This window comes from Crinia signifera, chromosome 6 (genome assembly GCF_055691185.1).
Source record: "Crinia signifera chromosome 6, ASM5569118v1, whole genome shotgun sequence".
NCBI lineage: Eukaryota > Metazoa > Chordata > Amphibia > Anura > Myobatrachidae > Crinia > Crinia signifera.
In genome coordinates, this window is record NC_139222.1 from 68,945,089 (window position 1) to 68,970,507 (window position 25,419).

Below are 25,419 nucleotides of genomic sequence, written 5' to 3' on the forward strand. Positions count from 1 at the left end.
GTAAGAATCTGATTAGCTATGACCATACTTTTACCTTGCATCATTTTTCAGAAATGTCTCCAATGGGTGTAGGTCATTGAGATATGATATTCCATATCTAGCCAAATGTCTAACTGAATACTTATAATAATAACAACTAAATTTATGTATATAAACATACATATGGGGGGAAATTTACTAAAGGAAATTTGTAAAAAAAATAGGTGTATTTGTATCCAGAAATACACTTATTTTTGTCATTTACTATCCCGAAAATATGGCAATTCGTATTCGTATTGATAGCACATCAATACGACTACGAATCGCCATATTTTCGGGATAGTAAATGTCAAAAATAAGTGTATTTCTAGATACAAATACACCTATTTTTTACAAATTTCCTTTTGTAAATTTCCCCCATGATGTCAAATCTTTGGTACAGTTAATGAGTGGTTATGCGTCTTGATGTATTCCGTTTTAAAATGAATAAAGGTTTCTTTTTTATTTATTAAAGACTATTTGGTAGATGTTTATACTTTATTATGCAAAGTGGATTATATTCTGTCCATTTTAAATAAAGTGATGATTCACCTTAAATAAAGATGTCCTCTGTCCTCCGCACAAGTTGATGGACTGAAATGATATATTGACTAATCGGCTATACACGATGCAGCTCTGGCCAAACTTTTATTGGTTTGAAATAAAAATAAATCTACCTATACTATTGTGAACATGATAAAAGTAGGAAATCAGAGTTGACTTTACTATCTCACTTTAGTAAGCATAATCCTAAAGTTCTATTTAGGATTGGAAGAAAAAGATAAGTGTAGAAAGGATCTGGTTACTCGGCCATGTGTTTGTGCCTTAGATGATGGTAACAAGAACAATCAAGCTAGGGAAAGACAACCAGATAGCCCTTTTTAGTATTCCTTGCTTATAAAGCATAACACAGACCATTGTACTTATGTATTATCAGTATGAGATACAAGAAGATTCTGGGGAACTTCCAAACCTAGGAGTAAAAACGTACCTGCTCTCCCCTTTCTCGGATTTGTATTCTATGGCGATCATTAGCAACTTCAGCTTCACAAAGCACAACCTGTGAAGACAGCACAGAGACTGCTCAGTCTTTGTCAGCATTACTTCTTTGTCGGGCCCATGAGTTTCTTCTTAGTTATTTTCTTGGTATTCAAATTCACCATCAATGTGAGCCTTCCTTCGCCTCTATTTATTCCCTGCAGAATGGGTAGGGTACTTACTCACACACCGCGGGAAAAGACAGCCCCACAAAAGCGGTGGATAGATATTCTGTGTACATCTCATTAGACACTCCTTCCAGATAGTACTTCTGCCACGTGTCCTCTTCAATCTGCCACACACAGCATAGGTTACTTGAAAATACTGAATCATATAATTTCTCTGCAGAAAAACTGTTGTTTTGAGGATGTCTGGTCTTGAAAGCAGGTGGGATACTCAGCAAAGTAGATTACTTTGCCTGTGCATGTTTAAAGAGATTCACAAATATGACCTGCTGATGGTACTTGAGACTGATTTAAAATGCTAAAGTCCTATGTGCATCTCAATGTATGATAAAACACACAGATCAAAATGCACACATTAGAGTCAGTCAGTAGTTACTTACACCTGACTTTATCCTTCACTGGACGTAGACCGTACTTGCCTACTCTACTGGAATGCCTGGTAGACTTACACAGTTTGCAAGTTCTCCCTGCAAATTAAACAATGCCCCACTACTGTAGTGAAGTAGACAGGGCGGCAATTACATGGTTCACTGTGAAATTGATTAATCTTGTTCCAGCCTCCCACTGAAAATGACCACAAATAGTGGCCATGATTACATGATTCGCAGCTCTCCTCCCCCTTGCAGTTGCCCCGGGGACCTCCTTGTACAGGATCTCCCAGATGGTAGTCCCAATAAGTAATTCTGATAAACTAATGCCAATAAACCAGAAGCCAACTATTTAAAACCGTTACATTATTGTATTATAGCATTCAGGGAGCATCTTTGGATTATGAGAGAGATAACCCTTACCTTTATAAATGAGCGCATGGAGAACAGATTTGCAAGCATGGTTGATAGACCCTGTGCAAGGCAACTCTGAGCAATGAAGCCCAGCTTCAGCTCAGCCAGACATATGGCATCATCTCCTTCTTTCCAAGTCCAGCTAGGGATGTTTAGTAGATGTGCCTAAAGAACAATAACCCCCATAGTTAAATAAGTAAAAGGCAAAGAATGATGTAGAATAACAAAGAATGATGGTGACATTTTCAGCATGGATTAATCCATGAACTAATTTATCCCAAATCAGTCTATCTTGAAGGCACCGTTACAATGAGAAGGATTTGCCCTGCGCAGTTTAAACTTTTTTTTTTTATCCTCTATACCAGTGGTTCCCAAACTTTTTGAATCATGGCATCCTAATTTATCAGAATAGTTTTCATTACAACCCAAGGCCAAAACATTTTTACTAAGAATTTCAGATTTTTTTTTTAAATGAAATAAATTGTGATTATTTTTATCCTTAGGTCCAGTTATGTGGTGAGGAATATAATTCACTTCAGTTTAACCACATATCAGGGGCGTAACGAGATATTCATAGGCCCCATAGCCAAAGTTTGTAAGGTTTCCCTATTTAGCAACTGATGGTGATACATATATGTAAAACATATTACTTAAACAGCAAAGATGCCCCCCCCCCCCCCTGCAGCTCTGGGCCCCATAGCAGCTGCACCCCCTTGCATCTATGGTAGTTACGCCCTGGCCACATATTTTATAATTGGAAACCATGAGCAGTGATTTTTGCCTATTTCATTGGCCATAAATAAATTAAATTGGTTCTGGACCACCAACCTGAGGCACCCCTGCAAGCGCTCTGAGGCACCCCAGGGAGCAACCGCACACAGTTTGGGAACCACTGCTCTAAATTCATTCTTCTAAAGGACCATATTTATTCTGGCAAACCTAGAAATGGCCAATAGGTAAAAAAGTTTGACCACAATCATACCTTGTTGTGATATTGCAGCATCTGCGTGATAATCCGGATCTTTGGGTGATAGTTTTTTATTGAGATGACTCTGAAACACAGAAAAAGGCCAATAAGTAAAATATGTTATTTTATACCAACTATAATATAGGAACGCACATAAAAAAATAACAATTTTATATTGGAACCAAGTTTTATTCTCTAAACAAATCAATGCAATATTAACTGCAATTAAAAAAAAACACACACTACATAGACAAAAGTATTCGGATGCCCGACCAATCCACCAACAGGGACTGTAATGACATTGTATTCAAATACATGTACTTTGATATGGAGTTAGTCCCACTTTTGCAGCTATAACAGCTTCCACACTTCTTGGAAGACTTTACGCAATAATTTACAGTGTTTCTGTAGGAATTTATGCCCATTCATTTATTCTGTAGAATATTTTTATACAGGCCAGTCAAGTTCCTCCACACCGAAGTAATCAGCCATGTCTTTATAATCCTTACTTTGTGTACTGGAGCATAGTCATGTTGGAAAAGTTGGAAGCATAGCATTGTTCAAAAACTGAAACATAAGGGGCCTAGCCCAAACCCTGAATAAAAGGCCCCATACCATTATCCTTCCTCCACCAAACTTCAGTGAGGCAGATAACAGTCTCCTGGCATCCCCCAGGTCTACCCATATTTCATCCTGGATGTTCTAATGCTTCATTAACTTAATATTTTCAACTCCAAGCTCATAATCCCAAAAGGGCAGTGCAGACGGTATAATGGTTAGCATTACTGCCTCACAGCGCTGAGGTCATGGGGTCGATTCCCACCAGGGCACTAACTTCTGTATGATCTCCCCGTGCTTGCGTGGATTTCCTCCGGGTACTCTGGTTTCCTTCCACAATCCAGAAATATACTTGTTGGTCAATTGGATTCCAACAAAATTAACCCTAGAAAGAATGTGTGTGCCTGTACATGTGGTAGTAAGCTCCACTGGGGCAGGGACTGATGTGAATGTTCAAATATTCTCTGTAAAGCACTGCGGAATATGTATGCACTGTATATACTGTAAGTAACTGTTCATAATAAATAATAATATTTATCGTTCCACCATCCCGAATATACTCACTTTCATCAATGTCATTATCTATTGACAGCACCACCATCCCCTCTGTGAAACCTCAAACTAGGTACATTTCTCACTTCTGCCATTTCCATCTCAAAATATCTTTCTCTTCCTGGAAACTGGTAACTTAGACCCTCAACCACTCATTGAAGACCGGTTCTCTTTATAACTGATTACTTCCTCCCTCTTTCCTTACCACTGGAACTCCCTGCCTCTCAGACTCTCAACCTGTGTCAAAGAAAACTTATCTACAAAATTTCAAGCAGGCTCTCGAAATCCACTTTATCACAGCTGTTCAGATCTCCTACTAACTCACCACACTATGGGGGTTATTCTAGTCCATTCTTTCTGACAAAATCCTTCTTAGATGGACAAAACCATGTGCACTGCGGGTGGGGCAGATGTAACTTGTGCAGAGAGAATTAGATTTGGGTGGGGTTTTTCTTCAAAGTGAGATCTACATTGAAGTGTAAAATCATGCAGGCAGTATTTTCCCTGCACAGAAACAAAATAACTCACCCAAATCTAATTCTCTCTGCACATGTTACACCTGCCCCCCTGCAGTGCACATGGTTTTGTCCATCTAAAAAGGATTTTGTCAGAAAGAATGAACTAGAATAAACCCCTATGCTCCTTTCTGACTGTGTTTGCCCTATGTGTGACCCCTGCCTGTCTCCCACTCCCATTTCTATTATAAGATCTTTATCGAGCAGGGCCCTCTTCTCTCATGTTCTTTCCTTCCATCACTTATACCATCAACAGCACCAAAACCTTTGGTTTTGCTAGTCTTACTGCTCAATTGGGTATTCTCATTGCTGCTACTGCAGCAGCAATGTTTATAAATCAAGTTTTTTTTCTGCAATGTTTTGTACTGCAAGTGAAATATGTCTTTGTTCATACTGTTTTTGCTAAATGTACTATGTGAGGCACTGCGGGCCCCTTAGGGCGCAAAATAAATCAAAGGATAATAAAAATTGTATTCAAATTATTGCAGATCATAGACCTTATATTAGAATTGCAGGACCTGCATAGATCATAAGTTATCAGAGACATCTAATCTCCATACAGAAGAGGATAAATAATCCCATTAATACCCCTTTCAGACAGAAAAACCCCACAAAACCCAGGTATTTCCCAGATACAAAAAATACACAACTAAAAGCTCTGACCCCCTTTCACACAGCACAATAAACCTGAGAATTTCCGGTGTTGACTCCTTTCACACAGAAGCCTGATTAATGGAGAGGTGAGGTGAAAGGGGTCGTGAGAAGGAATGAGGTGATGGGGCAAAATTACATGATGGAGAAAGGTGATGGTGGGTGAGGTGAGGGGGTGACAGGGGGAGTGGTGAAGGTGTGGCAAGAGTGAGTGAGATGGGGGTGAAGAGGAGAGGAGGCTAGCCTCGTTCAGACTCCGTTCACCAGCGCCAGGCTACCTTGCTACCCTGCAGCGTGCTGTCCATCTCCAGCTGCTGGTCGCTGCTGCCGCTCCTCATAACCTGCTCCATCTCCGCTACTGCTGCTCCCCCGCCCCATCTTCTGCTCCCAGCCGCATCTACACAGTGCCTTTCTGTGTAGTAATCTCAAAAACCTGGGTCGCACCCTTTCAGACAGCGAGTGAACCAAGGTTTGCGGAGACCTGGGAAAAACCCTGGTAAATCCAGGTTCGAAGCCCTGGCATATTAGACCTGGGTTGACCAGGAACGTGCGGTGAGCTAAATGGCTGACACATGTGCATCAGTATAACACAGCTGGAGATTCGATGAGTTTGGATAAGAGATGTGCCAAAATGATAGCCAAGTGAGGCACTACCTCACCTGCCATAGACTTTTTACTCCAGAGTTTTGACTATAAAAATTATTAGAATAAAAATAATAATTTTTAAATATTTTATTTGTATTTTTGACATATTTAAAAAATTCAAAACTCTGGCATATACGCTAGTATGGCAGGAAAGGCTGTGCCTCACCTGCCTCACCCCACCACAACGCCACTGGGGTTGACCCTTTCAGACAGAAAAGAAAAAGCAGATCTACCCTCCTGGACCAGGGAAATTCCTGGGTTTTATTTTCTGTCTGAAAGAGATATTATTAAGCTATATTACATACCTCCCAACTGTCACGATTACAGCGGGACAGTCCAGATTTTCGGGTCCTGTCCCGCTGTCCCACCCGCGGCAGGCATTGTCCCGCTGCGGGGGGTGGCAGTTGGGAGACCCCCCAATCTAGTAGAATAGACGCTGTGCGCACAGAGTCTATTCTCGTATGAAAATGAGGCAGCGGCTAATTAGCATAAGCTGCGCCCTAATTTGCATTCGACCCGCCCCCTTTTCGGGCGAGTGTCCCTATTTCATCAGGACTGAAGTTGGGAGGTATGATATTAGTTAAATGATATAGGTGACCCCTCTTGAATATAAAAGCAACCGAGAGGTTTAGAATGTAAAATATTTCTTATACACCACTGTAGAGACACCACATTTCCACTAATTCTATGGAATTCTCTGATATCATCCGAGAGACCTTATACATCATGTGACAAATTTATCTTTTACAACATTAGTAAATGAACATGAATAACAAATGTCATTTTAAAGAAAACAAAAGCCATTTATTGTAAGTAATTCATCAAAACCTGTATGAGTGGCCTCATGAAAATACTGCAAGTTTCAGCCTCAGCATTCACTGATAAGTCTATGGGTCTGATTCATGTTTGTAAAATTTAAAAAGTGAAGCAAAAGCAAGCAACTGGGCAAATCCATGCTGCACTGAAGGTGGGGCAGATGTAACATGTGATGAAAGATTTTAATTTTGGGGTGTGTTCAAACTAAAAATCGAAAGCACTGTCCATTATTTATGGGCTACATGCCAAAGCATTATACCGAACAGGTGGTGGTGTGTTAGGTTTGCAGGGAGGGAGGGTAAGGCACAAATGGGGGAGAATTAAGACTGCAGGTTGGGAGGTTCCGGGGGAAGGAGGGTATGGCACTATCAGGGAGGAATAGGCTAGGCTGTGGGAATGGGGAGTTAAGGCTTGGGGGTAGGGAGAAATGCTAAGTATACTTAGCGAGCCCCTGTTGGGATTCTGCCCATCAGGATAAAGCTGTCTGTCTTCTGACTAGCAGCATCCTGACCCTGGCCTACGGATGTATGTATTCTGACAAAAGCAACCAGTATTTGCCCTGCACAGAAAAATATAACTCACCCACCTGCAGTGCAGCATGGTTTTGCACAGTTACTTGCTTTTTAGCACTACTTGAATTCCGCTGTTCATTGATAGTGCAGACAAGCATTAATCTAAAAGTGCCACAAAATTATACTGTCCATGTTTCTATGTGCAAGCAGTGTTGTGATTAGCTAAATACTACCCCCCTCTTTTAAACATACAGAGGACCATGCCACCAGGTAGTACGTGCATATGACATCTACTGTACCTCATTATATTTGATGCATCCTCTGCATCGGGGTCAGCACAGTACTTGTTAGCAAGGATTAGACAGGCATCTGCTGATTCAATCTAAAAGGGTAAAGATGGAAAAGTCTTATAATCATGCACGAGACTCTTCAGAACAACCATTCAAACACATTTACATGTAAACATTGTAGTTGAGATACAGAAAGATACTAAGGGTGAGATTTAATAGGATGAGAGATTCAGAAAGTGAGAGATTTGGTGAGAAATCTTCAGTTTTTTTAAAGCGGCAATCATTTACACTGCAAAACCAGTTTGATTTTGAAGTGTAAATGATTGCCTATTTAAAAAAACTGGAGATTTCTCACCAAATCTCTCACTTTCTGAATCTCTCATCCTATTAAATCTCACCCTCATGAAAGTCTATAGAACACAAATATTTCACATTAAAAATTATGATTCTACGGAGAACAAAGGCATTGTTTTATAAATGTGGTTCTATAATCGTCACTAAATACACTGGATTATTCCTAGCATTTTGGCCATCACACAACAGTGCTTATTTGTCATACATATGGCAGCTCTGTTTTATGCTTTTTGCCTGAAAAACAATATACGTATTAGGGATGCCAATCATGGGTCATTTTTTCACTCCCAGGATTTGGTATTGAAAAAATCTCAATCCCAGGATTCCCAGGATTGAGTTGGCCAATGAAAATATTATTTTGAGCTAGACTCTGTCAGTTACCGCAGTGTAACATCTTCCTTCCCCTGCACCACGTACAGCAGCACAGCCAGGCAGTGTCTGGGGATGAGTTTATTGCTCAGCGCTGTCCAGCAGTAAACACTGTGCATGTGCCGCTTAATACCAAAATCCCAGGACTGGAGTGCCCAAACCCGGGATTGAAATCCCATTGATTTTGTCCTAAAATCCCAGGATCCCGCCGATCCCATCATAGGATATGCCACCCTAAAACGTACCACTCTTGAGTTGTGTGAAGCAATAACAAAATATACAGCAAAACTGATTAAAATAACAACAGGTAAAAATAAATAAAAATACAATGTATCATATCAATGCTTGCAGTCTGTGCCTCAATTATATGGAAGTAAAACATTAATAAACCAATTCCTGCTACTCTAGCAAACCACAGCTAACGTTACTTCACTTGTGAATTGTAACCCAAAAGCAACGTTTACTTGTATCCATAGAGTTATTTTCAAATTAAAATATATTTTTTGAATGTCCTAACAAAAAGTATTATCATCAAATTCACCAGCACTTCAGTGTGCCCTAAATTGTTATGAAGCATACACACGGGGCATTTTCCAAGCAATCTCACTAGATTGCTTAGAAAATACCCCTATATCGCTCCGTGTGTAAAGGCCATAGCGATAGCAATGCACGGCCCCTGTGTGCCTCTATCCCCCGGTTATAAATATCCAGCATGCTGGATAAATCTTGTTCATCCCCCGTCAGGACCTCACAGGAGAATACTGTACCTGAAAGATTGCTCAGCACACAGCGCTGACACATCACTGTGTGCTGAGCGTTCTAAGCTATCTAGCATCGCTCAGAATGCTCAGCAAAACTCTCTGTGTGTAAGCCCATTTACTTTTGAAATATTTTAAATCCAATAAGTGGATGCTTCCACAGTAGTGCTTGATTTTCCTTAACAAGCTAGCCGCCCGTCACCGTGTCTTCCGCTGCTGTGGTGTGTGCCACATATCTTTTTAAATCAGCAGAAGCTGCTTGTGCATTATGTTGCAAGTAAAATGCATTGTAATGGGAAAAGTTGCACGCAAAGATGCTCAGTGCTAATGAGTTAGGTGTAATCCCCTATTTACATTAGGTGTCATCCCGTCCTAAATGTAAATACCCAGGTAAACCAAACTAAATATATAATACTATTGTAAAGCGCAACGGAATCTGCTGCGCTATATAAGAAACTGTAAATAAATAAAGTAAATACATAATAAATATTATATAAATTATCCTTTTTTTATTGTAATACAAAAGTTAGAGAAATTAGGGTACAAAATAATTATCCTAGGATGATGATATTTTACAATCCTGTTCGTATTCCACAGAATTAATAATGTTTATTTTGCCTTGTTACATAATAGATATGGTTTTTTACCTTAACTCTTGCCAGGTCATGGGGGTTCAGGACGGATCCCTGGTAAAATTCTACCTGAGTAAAGTGCCTCTTGAAGAGAGCTTCCAGCTCCAAGTTAGGGGATATACTACAGAGAAACACAACAAGCATTTATAAGTAAATAAAGGACGTTCAATACTAATATTTTTATGTTTTTATGTTACAGCCCTTTCCAGGTATGTGGCATGGAATAGTAAATCACAGCCTTACACTGTGAAGGTGGGGCCAAGCTGATGCAATTTGCAGGGACTCTTCCCCTTCCCAGAAGGCACCATTAGTATGTAGGTGGAATATTATAAGTATTCCTTTTTAACCATTTCAGATGTTGAGGGTCTTTCCCTTTTTTGGCATCATGGTATTCACAAGCTTCATTATTTTAGCACCATATTAATAGACCTCAGGTTCAAACAAAAAGGCTATTTTATAATCAGCTACTGTAGTTATGTGTTTGCAATATTTTAAAAGATAAGACCAATGTTGCATTTATAACCGATCTGACAAATCAGCAAATCGTGCATGAAAAGGCAAGGAAACAGATTGTTTATCCATTGTAACTTCTACAATTTTGGGTGACCATTTTCTTTAAAGAAAATATGCAGTTTGCATAAACAACAGTGTGTTTGGTAGCTATTTGCCCCGGTGATTTATCTTCACTGCCTATACACCACCAAACAGTTGGCTACATTTATTTAATTAGAAAATTGTCTTGTTTAGAAATACTTCTTAAGGCCATAAATGTACAGTGCAGCATGCTAAGAAACAAAGGAAAATGGCAGAAACGTATCTGTACAATCTTGGGTTGAGGGGTGTTTGGTCTCATATTTAAGCAGTTAAAGTTCACACTACACAGACTGTAAAGATATGTCCTCATACATCTTTGCTGAAAACATGCTAAACGGCCATGTTGCATAAGAATATTCTAGCTTTTGGATATATTTTTTTCCCCAAAATGCAACTTAGCCGCAATCAGTGGAGGCTGCAATCTTCTTTTAGGAGGGGAACTGCCATTTCCACTGCCGGGAGAGTAGAAAAAAGGAGACAGGCAGCCCCTTGTTTATACTAGTTGCATTACGTTGCCACTAAGACTATTTTTTTTTTTAATTCAGTATTTCTTTATTGAAAAAGATTTTTTTTTTTTTTTTTCCCATTAAAATTTACATACATGACATTTGCAATATATAAAACATAGGATACTTTACAGACATCTTCATAGATATAGAATTCCATCACATTTTTTACATATATACTTTCTTTCTGAAAATTCATCACAAATTGACACTTTTATTTAATTTGTATCTAGGCATATCTATTACTTATCTGCTTGCATTTACCCCCCCGCCCCCCCCCCCCCCCCCTCCCTCCTTAATCCCTTGGGCTTTTTACAATTTATATTATAGAATAGCGAATTATTGGCAATGTTAGTCCTTAGATCTACACCGTGTCTGATCCTTTTTTTTTTTTTTTCACAAATTATATTAAAGTGCAATAGTATTTCGATTTCATCCATTTATCCCACTTCATCAAAAATTTACTCAGCTTATCCTTATTATTAAAGTGCATATGTTTTTCGTGTATAATAGTGTCATTCACCAATTTAATCCATTCTGCTTTTTTCGGGCAATCATTTGCCATCCATTTCCTTGCCATTAAAACCTTGACAAGTGTAATCAAACATTCAATCATATCTCCCTCCATCCCTCTTAAGTGGTTCATTTTTATACCCAAAATACATAGCCTACAGTCTATATCTTGTTCCCTACAGCCTATTTCCTTTAATATATCTATTACCTCCTTCCAAAGTTTTTTTATTGCGTTGCATTGCCAAATCATATGAAAAAACGTTCCAGGGCTGTTCTTACATTTAGGGCATATGGCACTCCTGTTCCCGTCATAGAGGTTAATTTGAACTGGAGTGACGTATGCCCGATGAGTAATGAAGTACTGAATTTGTTGAAATTTTATGGACTTGGTAGCTCGATTAAGTGATGATATTGCTTGGGCCCATTCCATATCGGTAAATCTACCCATATCTTGCTCCCATTTAGATCTAATATTTTCTATCTGTGGGACTGGTAAAGCAGTGATAAATATTTTATAGAGCTCGGCTATTTTTACTTTCCTCTCCCTGCTTAATAATTTTTTAATTGGTGAATCCTGAATAATTATTTCCTTGGTTCCTAGGGCTTCTTTTAATCTATTTCTTAATTGTATATGTCGAAAATTATATTCCTGGGGGAGATTATATTCCCTTTGAAGCTGGGCAAAGCTTTTTAAATTACCTTCATGGTATATCTGATCAATATTCTTTATGCCTACTTTTTCCCAGGTTTCCTTGGTCTCGATCATATTGGCCATATTATTTTTATCCTTGTTATTAATTCTACTAACCCATATTGGGCTTTCTGGGTCTATCCATTCGTAGCCCAAGAGTTTATGGACTGCAATCCAGGTCTTAAAGATCAAACACATAATCATGTTTGCTGGTTTCATTTTATCACATACTAATAAAAGCTGTTTTGGATCTATGTTTCCATAGGATTGTAAGACCATATTTTTACTGTGTCCCTCCATTTGGCCATTTATCCACCCCTGGAGTTGGGAAATTTGAGATGCCATATAATATAACCGGAAATTTGGAAGACTTAAACCCCCAAGTTGTTTTGTTTTTGTGAGGGTAGTTAATCCTAATCTGGCCCTTTTTTTCCCCCATATAAATGACGTGGTTATAGTATCTATTTGTCCGAATATTTTCCCTGGAATATGGCAAGGAGTATTCTGAAGAATATACAATAGTTTCGGTAATACCGTCATTTTCACTAGATTAACTTTCCCTGTTACCGTTAATGGTAGTTTTTGCCATGCCCGAGCTTTTTCCCGATACCACTTAATCCCAGGTATCAAATTATTATTGATATATTCCTTGGGGTTATTAGAGATCGTTACTCCCAAGTATTCCACCTGGTCAGTCCATTTAAGCTCCTTATTTATTACTTGGTGAATGGCTAAACCTTTTTTTGGTATTATATTTGATTTTTCCCAATTAATCACTAAACCTGAGTACTGCCCATGTTTTTCAATAGTTTGGAGTAATATTGGTAGCGCCCGAGTGCGATGCCCGGCAAATATCATCATATCATCGGCATATAGAGAGATAATCTCCTTTTTATCTAAACCCTCTGACTCCGGAACTTCCCTCCTATCTATTTCTCTAATTTTACAAGCAAGGGGCTCTAGGGCCAGGTTGAACAGGATCGGGGACAGTGGACACCCCTGACGAGTCCCCCGGCTTAATCCAAACGGTTCCGTGGTGTAACCGTTCACCACGACCCTAGCCATTGGGGATTGATATAACATTTTGATCCATCCAATGATTTTTGGTCCAAATCCGAATCTGCTCAACACGGCCCATAGGTACTCCCACTCGACGCAGTCAAAAGCTTTGGCTGCGTCGAGTGTGACCACCCGATCCATCTCCGATTGGGGTGCCTCCAGTTGGACATTTGTGAAGAAGCGGCGGATGTTAATTGCCGTGCTTCTCCCCTTTCGGAATCCCACTTGATCCTCGTCTAGGAGCTGATCAACTGCTCCCTCAATTCTTTTCGCTATAATTTTTGCCAATATTTTGGCATCCATATTTATGAGAGAAATTGGCCTATATGATTCTGTCCGTCGTGGGTCCTTTCCTTCCTTGTGTATCACCACAATTAGTGCCTCCCCCATAGAGTTTGGCAAACTACCAGCTTCCAAACATTTCCCAAATGTCTGCAATAATATAGGGGCACACACATCAATATAATTCTTATACAATTCAGCCGGTAGACCATCGCTACCCGCCGCTTTACTCCCTGGCAACGCTTGAATCGCCTCCTTGATTTCATTCAACTGTATATCACCCTCGAGCGCCACCATATCCTCCATTTCTACCTTGGGTATTGGAATATCCTCCAGGTAGTGACTTATTTCCTCTGCATTTCTCTTAATACGGGAAGAATATAATTCTTCGTAATATTGGGAAAAAGCCCGGGCAATACCTCGTGTATCCTCTATTAGGACCCCCTGTTTATCAATTATGTTACTTATATTATTTTTCTTTTGAGGTAATTCACTGTTGATCAGGTAAGCCATATATCTACCGGCCCTATCTCCATGGAAATATCTATATTTTGAGCTGAACTGGGCTTGTTTTATAGCGTTTTCTTGGCTTTCCCGAACCCAAGCTGATTTGGCTGCCCACCATGTCGATTTATCTATTTCAGACTTACTCTGCCAGTATTTTATTTCTAACTTTTTACTTTCTAGTTCTAGAGTATTATTTTTTTCCCTGGTCAGTTTTTTTATTTGGGCTATTTGTTTGATCAAGGCTCCTCTCATCACCGCTTTTCCCGTATCCCATACTATACTCATTTCGGCAGAATCCATATTTCTCTGAAAGTACTCTAACCATTCTGTACCAAGATCAACATCCGGGCCCATTTGCAGCAGCCAATTAGGGTGACATTTCCAGAGTCTATTCCCTACTTCTACGTTATCCGCTAATTGCAGCATGACTGGTGAGTGATCTGAAATCCCACGTGGGAGGTAGTTGATTTTTTCCACCCGCCCTAGTGTATTATTATCTGCAAAGGCAATGTCGATCCAGGATAGTGCCTCGTGGGATTGTGAATAGCATGAATATGCAATCTCATCCCCATGCTTCTCTCGCCATATGTCCAACCAGCCTATATTTTCCATAAAATTGTGCAACCCTTTATTATTTCCCTTTCCAGATCTCGAATTTTTTGACCAGCGATCAATTGTGGGATTCATAACATTGTTTAGATCTCCTACACAAAGCAATTCTTTATTTATAGATTTGGAGGCAAATGCAACCGCTTTTATCAATATTTCATATTGAAACGGAGGGGGGATATAGATTGCCAAAATACATATTGACTTATGCTTTATATTTCCCTGCAGGAACACATACCTTCCATATGCGTCAATATCTTGCCTGACGCAATGGAAGGGTGTGTTCCTGTGGAACAATACTGAAACCCCTCGTGAATCATTTGTGAAACATGAGTGATAGGACTGTCCAATCCATGTCCTTTTTAACATTCCAACTCTTTGGTGTGTGAGATGTGTTTCTGCTAAACAAATAATTTGTGCACTATATTTCTTAACCTGATTCATAACAATAGATCTTTTCAGTTTATCATTTAAACCCCGCGTGTTCCAATATATCAATTTAACCATATCTAACTTTAAGTATTTTCTCTGAAACTCTTAAATATTGTGTTCTATTCAAAAAATTCATACCGGTGTATCCAATACCTCTATTCGTTATTTTCCGTAAATTGCCCATCTTCTTCCCCCCCTCACTGTATGCCATCACCCCAATAGCACACTTAAATCCCCCTATCCCTCCCCCACCAGCCCCCCGCCCCCCAACACTCTCCCCTTCCGCCTTCCCCCCCCCCCCCCTCCCCGAACCCTCCCAGATGGGGCGTATTTACCCCCATAACCTCATTGATGACTAGCTGGTTCCCATGAAGCGGCTTTCTGCTTAATTTTTGTTTACATTGACTGATATAGCATGTGGACATCATTAGCCGCCAATTTTCTTTTGGTAGACCACCTAGTATCTCATATTTATCTAGTTGCGAAGACCTTTCCCTATCTTATATTATTTCTGATTTTTTTTTTTTTTTTTCTAATGGTTTTTTTTTTTTTTTCTTTTTCCCCAGTCCCCCCCCTATACCTAGATCACGTAGCTGATATATACATTCCCGGACCCCCAGACTTATAAAGACCAAGTCCTCATAATAAAAAACAGTGTCCCCCTAATTTCAAGCTGATATACTATTTCCTCCGGCCATCCAGCCAACTTGACACTTCTTCTGGGGTAATGAAGAATTTACTTATACCGTCCACAATGACTCGCATCTTTGCCGGGTACAACATGGCATACTGTAATTCTTGCTCACGGAGCCTTTTTTTTAACATTTATGTATTTTTGCCTCTCCTTCTGAACCTCCTTTGCAAAGTCAGGAAAAAACATGATGTTGGACCCATGGATCTCTATTGGGTTTTTTCCCCGGGCAAGCCGTAGAATAGCATCCCTATCGCGAAAGTTAAGAATCTTTGCAATCATGGCCCTGGGAGGAGCACCTGGGGGACCTGGTCGTAAGGGGATTCTATGGGCCCGTTCAACACAGAACACATTGGAGAAGGCCTCTTTTCCAAATTGAGTAGTTAACCAATTCTCTAACCATTTTTGCGGGTCTACACCTTCAGTTTTCTCGGGGATCCCGACAATTCTTATATTGTTTCTACGAGCCCGACCTTCAACTTCTGTCAGCTGGCTCTGTAGACCTTTTATTATATGCATGTTATTGTTGAATTGTTATTTAGGACAAAAGAGAGAAAAGGGACTGCTGTGTGAGGAACGCACTAAAGAAGCAAGAGAAAAAAATACATATTTTTTTTCCTTTAATAAAATATAACTTTTAATTCTTAACTCATTAATATTCCCGTAATTTGTTATGCGGGAAATGGGGTTTACAGCGAAAAATAGAGGTTAAAAATTTGTGGACATACGAAATATATTGTGTTCAAAGAGAGAAATGGTGTTTTAAAATCACGTTAGAGTCCAAGTTGAAAGATGTTAGTTTAATTATATCCGTGTTGTTTGTGCAACATATAATTTACTCCCTTTATGTGTGACCGTTTATGATGGTATAAACTGCTTCTGTTTGTCAGTTGTATCTGTAATATTTTATCAAATGTGTATATATCCAATAAAGATCTCAAACAATATAGAGTGTTTTAATTGCAATATATCTAGCAAATCCACTGTTGGTTGCCTATCTGTAGGTGGCTAGAAATTGCACAGACTTTGTACAAAAATGTTGTTGAGAATATCTTTATTGGATTGGTACCATTTATTTATGGATGGTCCTTTGGTGCCATCTACTGGTATTTTATGGTAATACACTGACTTTCAGTATAATATACACAGTGAGGCTTATTTCTGACACACAGAGATTTTGTCAAGGGGAGAAAAAAATAATTCACATTTATTTATGGAAGGCAGAGTAATCAGTTACACACAAAGTCAGGGATATCCTGTCTGAGTGAATCAGTGCATTTACAGGAGATCACTGTTCATATGCATTGGTGCGCTTAGGTGGACCTATCTTGTATATAGTATTGCAGGCTTAGGTGATTCCCTGGTTGCCCTTAAGTATACAGGCTTGAGGCTAGTCAGGGGCCAAACAAGGGTCACTACCTATCTCACCCCAGGTGTGAGGGTTAGCACCTGGGAAATCTGAGTGGCGCACAGTTACACTAACAACACATTATTTCTGATACATATCAATTTAAGAACATAACATTTCTCTTGGATACCGACGCATGCGTTTCGCTGAATAGAATCAGCTTTGTCAAGGCCTTGACAAAGCTGATTCTATTCAGCGAAACGCATGCGTCGGTATCCAAGAGAAATGTTATGTTCTTAAATTGATATGTATCAGAAATAATGTGTTGTTAGTGTAACTGTGCGCCACTCAGATTTCCCAGGTGCTAACCCTCACACCTGGGGTGAGATAGGTAGTGACCCTTGTTTGGCCCCTGACTAGCCTCAAGCCTGTATACTTAAGGGCAACCAGGGAATCACCTAAGCCTGCAATACTATATACAAGATAGGTCCACCTAAGCGCACCAATGCATATGAACAGTGATCTCCTGTAAATGCACTGATTCACTCAGACAGGATATCCCTGACTTTGTGTGTAACTGATTACTCTGCCTTCCATAAATAAATGTGAATTATTTTTTTCTCCCCTTGACAAAATCTCTGTGTGTCAGAAATAAGCCTCACTGTGTATATTATACTGAAAGTCAGTGTATTACCATAAAATACCAGTAGATGGCACCAAAGGACCATCCATAAATAAATGGTACCAATCCAATAAAGATATTCTCAACAACATTTTTGTACAAAGTCTGTGCAATTTCTAGCCACCTACAGATAGGCAACCAACAGTGGATTTGCTAGATATATTGCAATTAAAACACTCTATATTGTTTGAGATCTTTATTGGATATATACACATTTGATAAAATATTACAGATACAACTGACAAACAGAAGCAGTTTATACCATCATAAACGGTCACACATAAAGGGAGTAAATTATATGTTGCACAAACAACACGGATATAATTAAACTAACATCTTTCAACTTGGACTCTAACGTGATTTTAAAACACCATTTCTCTCTTTGAACACAATATATTTCGTATGTCCACAAATTTTTAACCTCTATTTTTCGCTGTAAACCCCATTTCCCGCATAACAAATTACGGGAATATTAATGAGTTAAGAATTAAAAGTTATATTTTATTAAAGGAAAAAAAATATGTATTTTTTTCTCTTGCTTCTTTAGTGCGTTCCTCACACAGCAGTCCCTTTTCTCTCTTTTGTCCTAAATAACCATTGTATACCTGACTGCTTGGAACAGCACCCCCTCCACTGATTGGATGACTTGGGGCCTTTCTATAAAAATTAAATATTACATTTAATCGGTGTGCAGATGTGCAAACTAGCTCCCCAGCGGAGCCAATACCATTGTTGAATTGTGTCTCCATCTTAATTTGTCTGTCCTCTATTGTTGAGATCCTCTTTTCGGTCTCCTCCACCCTGAGTTGAATCTTTTGTAGATCCTGTCTAATCAGGCCAATCTCTGCCTGTGTTTGGGAGATTTTTTCCCCAATTCTGGTCTCACTTCCCGTTATTGCCTCTAATAACTGTTGTAAGGTAGGTTCTCCAGATGTTTCTACCTGATTACCCATAGCCGAGGTGTTTGGGGATAAAGATTCCCGCGTCTCCTTGTTTCTAGTTTGAGCACTCGTTCCGCTGGCAAAGCGTGCCAGCTTTGCAGCTGCTGTCGTCTGCGTTGTTTTCCCCATATTTTAATTTTGGCAGGTGATTGATTAATTAGGTGAAAACACTTTTGTGAAGCTGCTAGAGAATCGATTATGCAGCTTATAGTGCACACGCCACACCTGTAAACGTGGGAATTTACTAACGGCACTCTGTCCAGGTATCCCCCCCCCTCCTGGGGTACAATCACCAATATCTCCAGGTCTTAGCCTACCACTCCTCTCTGCACTGGGGCTATACTAAATTCACTCCGGGCTGAGAGTGAGCGTTTTCCGCACAGTTCCACGTTCAGAATGAGAGAAAAAAGAGGGTTTCAGCACAGAGCTAGTCTATTGGGTACAGTTCCTTTCATGCTGCCATTTTATATATTATTGTGAAGGCAAAAATAGTGCACCGCTGCGTTTGCAGCTACTCACGTGCCCCCCGGGCTCTTGCTGCTGCTGCGTGTTTCTCTTGTGCCCGCTTGTAGCCTCGTGCTTGTCGGCGTCCGGAGCGAGCCCGACGGCAGGTGTATAGCCACAGCGCTAGCCGGTATGGCGTGGCGCAGGCTCCAGCTCCTTCCCTTCCTCGGTTCCCAGCCTCCCGTCCTGCTGCCGATTGATGTCTTCACCTGGTATATGGGGGGGGGGGGGGGGGTGAAGGGACTTAGGGTATCAGGTCACCGTTCCCGCTTGTAGTCGTTCTTGGCTTGCTGCATGCTGCGTCCGCTGTTCCTCGCTCGGCTTGATTTAAGAGAAGGTGCATCTATTGTGAAGTGCCGGGTGATCGCACTATCTCAGCTGGGCTCAAATAATAGCGCCGTCGCAGCATTCAGCAGTCTCGGCTGGTCTCAGGCAGTAGAGCCGTTGCAGCATTCAGCGATAGTCACGGCCTCCATCTCACACGCTCCCCGCCGCCTCTTGCTCACCAGCGTGTTACGTCATCACGTCTGAGGTCACGCCCCGTCGTCGCCACTAAGACTATTATTGGCAAAAAAACAGGTCACCGTTCCCGCTTGTAGTCGTTCTTGGCTTGCTGCATGCTGCGTCCGCTGTTCCTCGCTCGGCTTGATTTAAGAGAAGGTGCATCTATTGTGAAGTGCCGGGTGATCGCACTATCTCAGCTGGGCTCAAATAATAGCGCCGTCGCAGCATTCAGCAGTCTCGGCTGGTCTCAGGCAGTAGAGCCGTTGCAGCATTCAGCGATAGTCACGGCCTCCATCTCACACGCTCCCCGCCGCCTCTTGCTCACCAGCGTGTTACGTCATCACGTCTGAGGTCACGCCCCGTCGTCGCCACTAAGACTATTATTGGCAAAAAAACCTCACCCAATTTTAGCGTAGTTGCATGGGACCTGACAGCTCACACTGCATATCATATTAAGGCTAGCTGTGTGATAAAACATCTGTATAAACATTATCTTTCCAACCATCCAACTAGTTGGCTGACTGTAACGAAAATCTGCAAACGTTTGGGAGTACATGGCATTCAACAATTCCAGAAAACAGACAAAAATTGTCATTCAGTGAAGCTGGTTAAATCGGTTTGATTTATCATATTTATTAAAACCTGTATCATCTTTTGTATTTTCATAATAATGACTGGAAAATGGTGTGTCGTTATTATTTGTTACACATCAACATTTAAATTGATCTTTTGCAGGAAACGGAAATTTTTCCTTACTGGCTAAATTGTGATAATTTACTTTATTTTCCTGGGATCATTTGTATCTATTTACAATAACATTAAAAAAAAAAAGAAAGAAAAGCACAGGAAAGTGGAAAGTGCTCTCTTTGTCTTAATAATTGCTTTCCTGTTGCATTTGTCACTTTCAAATAGCAGCATATGAATAGATGTTTTTTATACAATGGCCTCTAATAGTATAAACTACTGTAATGTATTAAATTCCTCATATAATGAACACTCCTATTAAATTCATTGTGGTATCTATAAATGTATTACTATTATAGTGTAGGTAGTTATGAATTAGCAATAAAAAAGAAAAACGTATATATTTTTCTTCAATTACTGGAAGCAATGCAAAATAGATAGAAAAGTATGTCTTAATTTTGTGCCTTTAATAAAGTTACTTATTTAGAAAGCAACAGCCGGTACGTTACAAGAGGAACACAATTATACAAGGCGCCCTGTCAAACTTTAGATTTTTTTTCCACTATAAAAATGATTAGAATATGACAAAGACAATATTTATAACTTAGAAGCAGCTTCTTCGTATTATTGCAATTATTTGTATATTTAGAACTTGCCACCATTGCTGATCTCCCTCGATTTGCTGGTATAGACACAGTGGGGTCACTAAGGGGGTGCAGCCTGTACCAGGGTGTCTCTCTTCAGTGGGGTGGCACCAAACAGAGACACACTCACATCCGCACCCCTGCATCCATGGTCAAAACGTTTTCACTCTGCAACCTGTACTATGTGCATCCAGGACAGTGCAAGAAGGAAAAAGTAAGACCGAAGCAATATCTATATATGTAATCTGATAGCTATGGATACAGTACATAGATTTGGTGACAATTCCAGCAGACAAGATGCCGGCAGTGAAAATACTGATGAGGATATTGATATCAGAATCCCACACATAAGTAGGCGGGGAGGGTTAGCGTTAGGCCGGGTATGCTAGCATGTAGAATACCAACGCCATCATCCCAATGGAGGTAATCCCAAATGGGGGCAGGTAAGTATTCTTACCCTCCCCCCTGCCAACACAACCCTCCCTTTCCCCACACAACCATACCCTAAACCCCCCTCCACAGTCTAACCACCCCCAATAGTGCCTAACCCCATACCACTGTACCTAAACCTATCCCTCCCCCATGTGTGGTTAGTAGCTGTAAGTACCTGCTGTCCTGCCCACTGCTACTCCACCAGTATACAAGGGACAACAGCTGTACAGTGATGGGGCTGCCTTCCTCTGACCTCACCACAAGTAACACATGCTGGTTTTATACAGTTTATGCTGAAACCATCTGTATTCTCACCCATTGGAAATAATAATATTAAAATAAAGGGTTTTTTTTAGATGTATTTATTTATTTATCTATTGTATGATCAATATGAACATAAGCAAGAAAGCAATCCTGTATAATATAAAATGTGTCTTTTAATTATAAAATGTCACTATTTGAAATTATTTCCTCCAATTATAAAGCCTTTGCACCGTGCATCACCTTAAAATGATAGCCAAGCATGACAATATAGAGAGAGTGGTGGGACAATATAAAGAATTTATTTACTATACTTTGGTGCAAAGCATACAGTATTCCAAGAGGTAAGTGATTGGTTACCTTATAAGTGGATGCTACAAATAGGGATTGGCACTGCACAATGAGCCTGATTGGGAGTCAGACACTAATGCAATCACAACAGTGATTCCATGTGCAGTTTAATGTGTGTAAATATGCTCATACTGCTGTCACCTGGAAATGTGTTTAGATGACGACCAGCAGCCTTGCTTATATTAGCAATTGCATATAGTTCACACACGCAGCAATGGTTGCAGATGTTTCGATAATCAACTATCTGAGTGACTTGATGGACAAGCAGAAGGTTGGCAAGAACTGAGATGAGAAGTGGAAGCTTAAGACAAATGCCTAGTAAGATGTCTAGTATGTATGGGCCATAGTGCAAACCTATTGTACATGATCATGAAAGGTTACCCACTTGTGCAAGAATACGATCTCCACGTTGACATCATCTCGGTCTTTGTGTAAAAAATCCTTCAAGAAGTTGGACACGCTTTCTAAAGTGATGTGACCACAGACCACAATATGCCTGGAATACAAAGGAACTAATAAGAATGGGGACATTAGGGTGGCTGGGGAAGGAGGAAAGTTCCAGCATCGTTCCATGAATGGATATCTTCTAGGAGATCCAGAGTGGAGGAGCTATGGAAGGAGAATCGTTATACAGAAAATAGTCAAAGTAACTTGTATCAATACATTATCTAATATCAAAATATAGTCACATAATAGAGTAGTCAAATACAGTCAAGATAAAATGAATTATAAGAGAAAAAAGGGACATTAAAATCAACTGTTGGTGAAGAGTTTTTAAAACAAATAAGCAACTAGATCAATATTAAATTATTCTTTTTTTGTTATAGTGTTCTATTTAGTGGTTATAATTTTCATTTCAAAATTTAAAATTTTGGAAGTTCTAAAGCAGGCATGTCCAACGTTGGCCCTCCAGATGTTGTGAAACTACACATCCCAGCATGCTTTGCCACAGTTTTGCTATTAGAGAATGCTAAAACTATTGCAAAGCATTCTGGGATGTGTAGTTTCAAAACATCTGGAGGGCCAACGTTGGACATGCCTGTTCTAAAGGCATCCACTGACCAAACGTGTACACAAGCTGGCAAATATACTAAGGCTTACCAGTCAGAAGATACTTACCAGCAATGAAATATCCTATACTGGATGTTTTAAGATATTGCCATAGCATGCAAACTACAACAACATTACTTAAATGTTTATTGCTACATAACCATAAGTTAGCTTTGACCACTCTGACTAGAAATCCAGACTTTTTGTCTATTTGCACAGTAACTTCACTGAAATGTGCTATACTACCAATTGTTCCTCAATTCCTATAAATGTGATGAATGTCACCAGAGGCACATAAGATGCACCTGTCTCCTATATTTTATCAAAGTTCATGAGCATGCAGCCAAGCAATTCACTTCAGTTACTGACACAATTCAAATGTGTCATGGGGGGGCAGGCCTTATGGGTATTAGTCATTAAGTGCCTCAGTGATGTCATTGTTTGTGGTGAATTAATAGACTGTCTTCTAATGAATGCTAGTTCAGCCCACACAATGTCAGCCTCTGCTATGTTTAGGTGACAGGTGCTCGAGAACTAGGTTTATAAAGCATTATGGGGGACATTTATGAGAATGCTGCAAATATATTTTATGTCTCACATGAATAAATTGGAATTAAACAGCGTCTTTAAAACATGGTTTTGTTCTTTTGTTATTTACAATATTTGTTGTTTGCTACATGCTTTTTATTGTTCTAAGCACTGTATTAGCGGAAAATGAAAGTATTTCTTATAGCAGTATTTATTTTCTATCAATGTTCTTGGGAAATAGGTATGCTGTGTTAGGATACATATGTTGTTAACTGCTATGAAATCATATTTACTACTTTAAATGAAGAGGAGCACTTTTACAAGTGTGTGGACTCTCTGGGGGCCAAGACATCCAAATTGCAGACAGATTTTGCATTTAGAGAGAATTGCAGCCTAGTATTCAATTATAGCGGCAAAAGCGAAAATGTACTCCAAAACAGGTGAAACCATCCCTTGATTTTATATTGATCTGGGAGACATTGCCATTTTTTCGCCTGGCAAAATAATGGCAAAGTCTCCCAGATCAATATAAAATCAAGGGATGGTTTCACCTGTTTTGGAGTACATTTTCGCTTTTGCCACTACATTTATTTTTTTTGTCGGCGAATTAACATGTAAGAAAACGGAACCAAGCAACGGATTAAAACAGCGGCGAAATTGCTAAAACACGTGGATCCGCAGGAAATTTGCCGACCCACGTGGTTTTCACCCAGGTGAAAAATTGGCATGGACATTGAATAGGGCAAAATAAATTGCAGATTTTTTTGCCTGGAGCAAACTCTGTCACAGATTGAATACGCCCCTATGTGCAGCTGTGATTTCTTATGAACCAAGATTGGGCTGGTGTATGTACGAGCTCATGATGAGGTATGAAACAAGCAGTAAAAAGTATGTAGAAGTGGACCAGTGGAGAGGTTGCCCATAGCAAACACTGGGGCAGATGTATTAAGCCTCAACAAGAGATAAATGCAAGGGTGATAAGGAGAGATAAACGTCCAGCCAATCAGCTCCTTACTGACTTTTTTCAAACACAGCCTGTAGCATGGCAGTTGGGACGTGATTGGCTGGATGTTTATCTCTCTATCACCCTTGCATTTATCTCTTGTTGAGGCTTAATACATCGGCCCCAATCACCTTTGGAGATAGCATTCATCAATTACATTTTATAAAATGAATATTTCGACAAGTTGCTATGGGCAAATTCTCTGCTCTATGCAGTGCTTAATACACCAACCCCTTAGCTCAGTGCATGCAGTGTGGGTGTACTTGCGTCTGACTTCCATTTCATTTTTTAACGGGTATATTTACTGAAGCGTCTGAAAAAGGTGAATGTTGCCCATAGCAACCAGTCCGATTCGGTCTATCAGTTCTCTATTGCACCCTAGAAAATGATAGACAGAATATGATTGGTCTTTTCATTTTGTATAAGTTTCAGCCAATTTACCCCTAAGAGTACCGAATGTGGAGCACTTCACAAATTGTAGAAATATCTATAGTAGGAATACAGTAGGATCTCCAGAACAATACAATATATACTTTAGTTTCCTGTAAAAAAAAAAAAAACAATAAAAACAAAATGTAGCTTTTTCTCACAGGACAGACTGTACTAAACAAGAAAAATGAAAGATAATGCAATGGCGGGATTACATGGTCTCCACATTAATTCCTTATTTGTGCATATAAACTTTATCATTGTTCATGTGTATAGTGTACTCACTGCATCATCACCAAACCATCACTAATCAATAATAAACCAGGTCCTAGCCAATGTACTAGTATAATACTGTATTATTCTGAAAGCTCTCTCTGGGCTTAGTAACTGTTCCATTTCCTGATGATTTCAAGCTGCCAGGCTCTTGGGTACATAACAAATGAGGGACGAAATTCTGAGCTGGAGGCATTTGTGAAAATGGCCGCAATTCCAGTATTCAAGCCAGCTGCGAAAGTATCTACACTTTGGGGGG

General features: G+C 39.8%; 1 protein-coding gene across 21 annotated transcripts in view; it reads right to left on the reverse strand.

Annotated features, from left to right (window-relative positions):
* Positions 1-25,419, reverse strand: part of KCNMA1 (potassium calcium-activated channel subfamily M alpha 1) — a 459,278-nt gene that overhangs the window by 121,696 nt on the left and 312,163 nt on the right. For all 21 annotated transcript variants that reach the window (XM_083146231.1, XM_083146240.1, XM_083146230.1 and 18 more), the window contains exons 10-16: positions 22,263-22,373; positions 9,658-9,763; positions 7,539-7,621; positions 3,006-3,075; positions 2,033-2,188; positions 1,239-1,348; positions 1,010-1,078 (exon numbers count right to left, since the gene is read on the reverse strand). In XM_083146231.1, the coding sequence (XP_083002357.1) occupies positions 1,010-1,078; positions 1,239-1,348; positions 2,033-2,188; positions 3,006-3,075; positions 7,539-7,621; positions 9,658-9,763; positions 22,263-22,373 (705 nt within the window). The remainder of the gene's footprint in view (positions 1-1,009; positions 1,079-1,238; positions 1,349-2,032; positions 2,189-3,005; positions 3,076-7,538; positions 7,622-9,657; positions 9,764-22,262; positions 22,374-25,419) is intronic.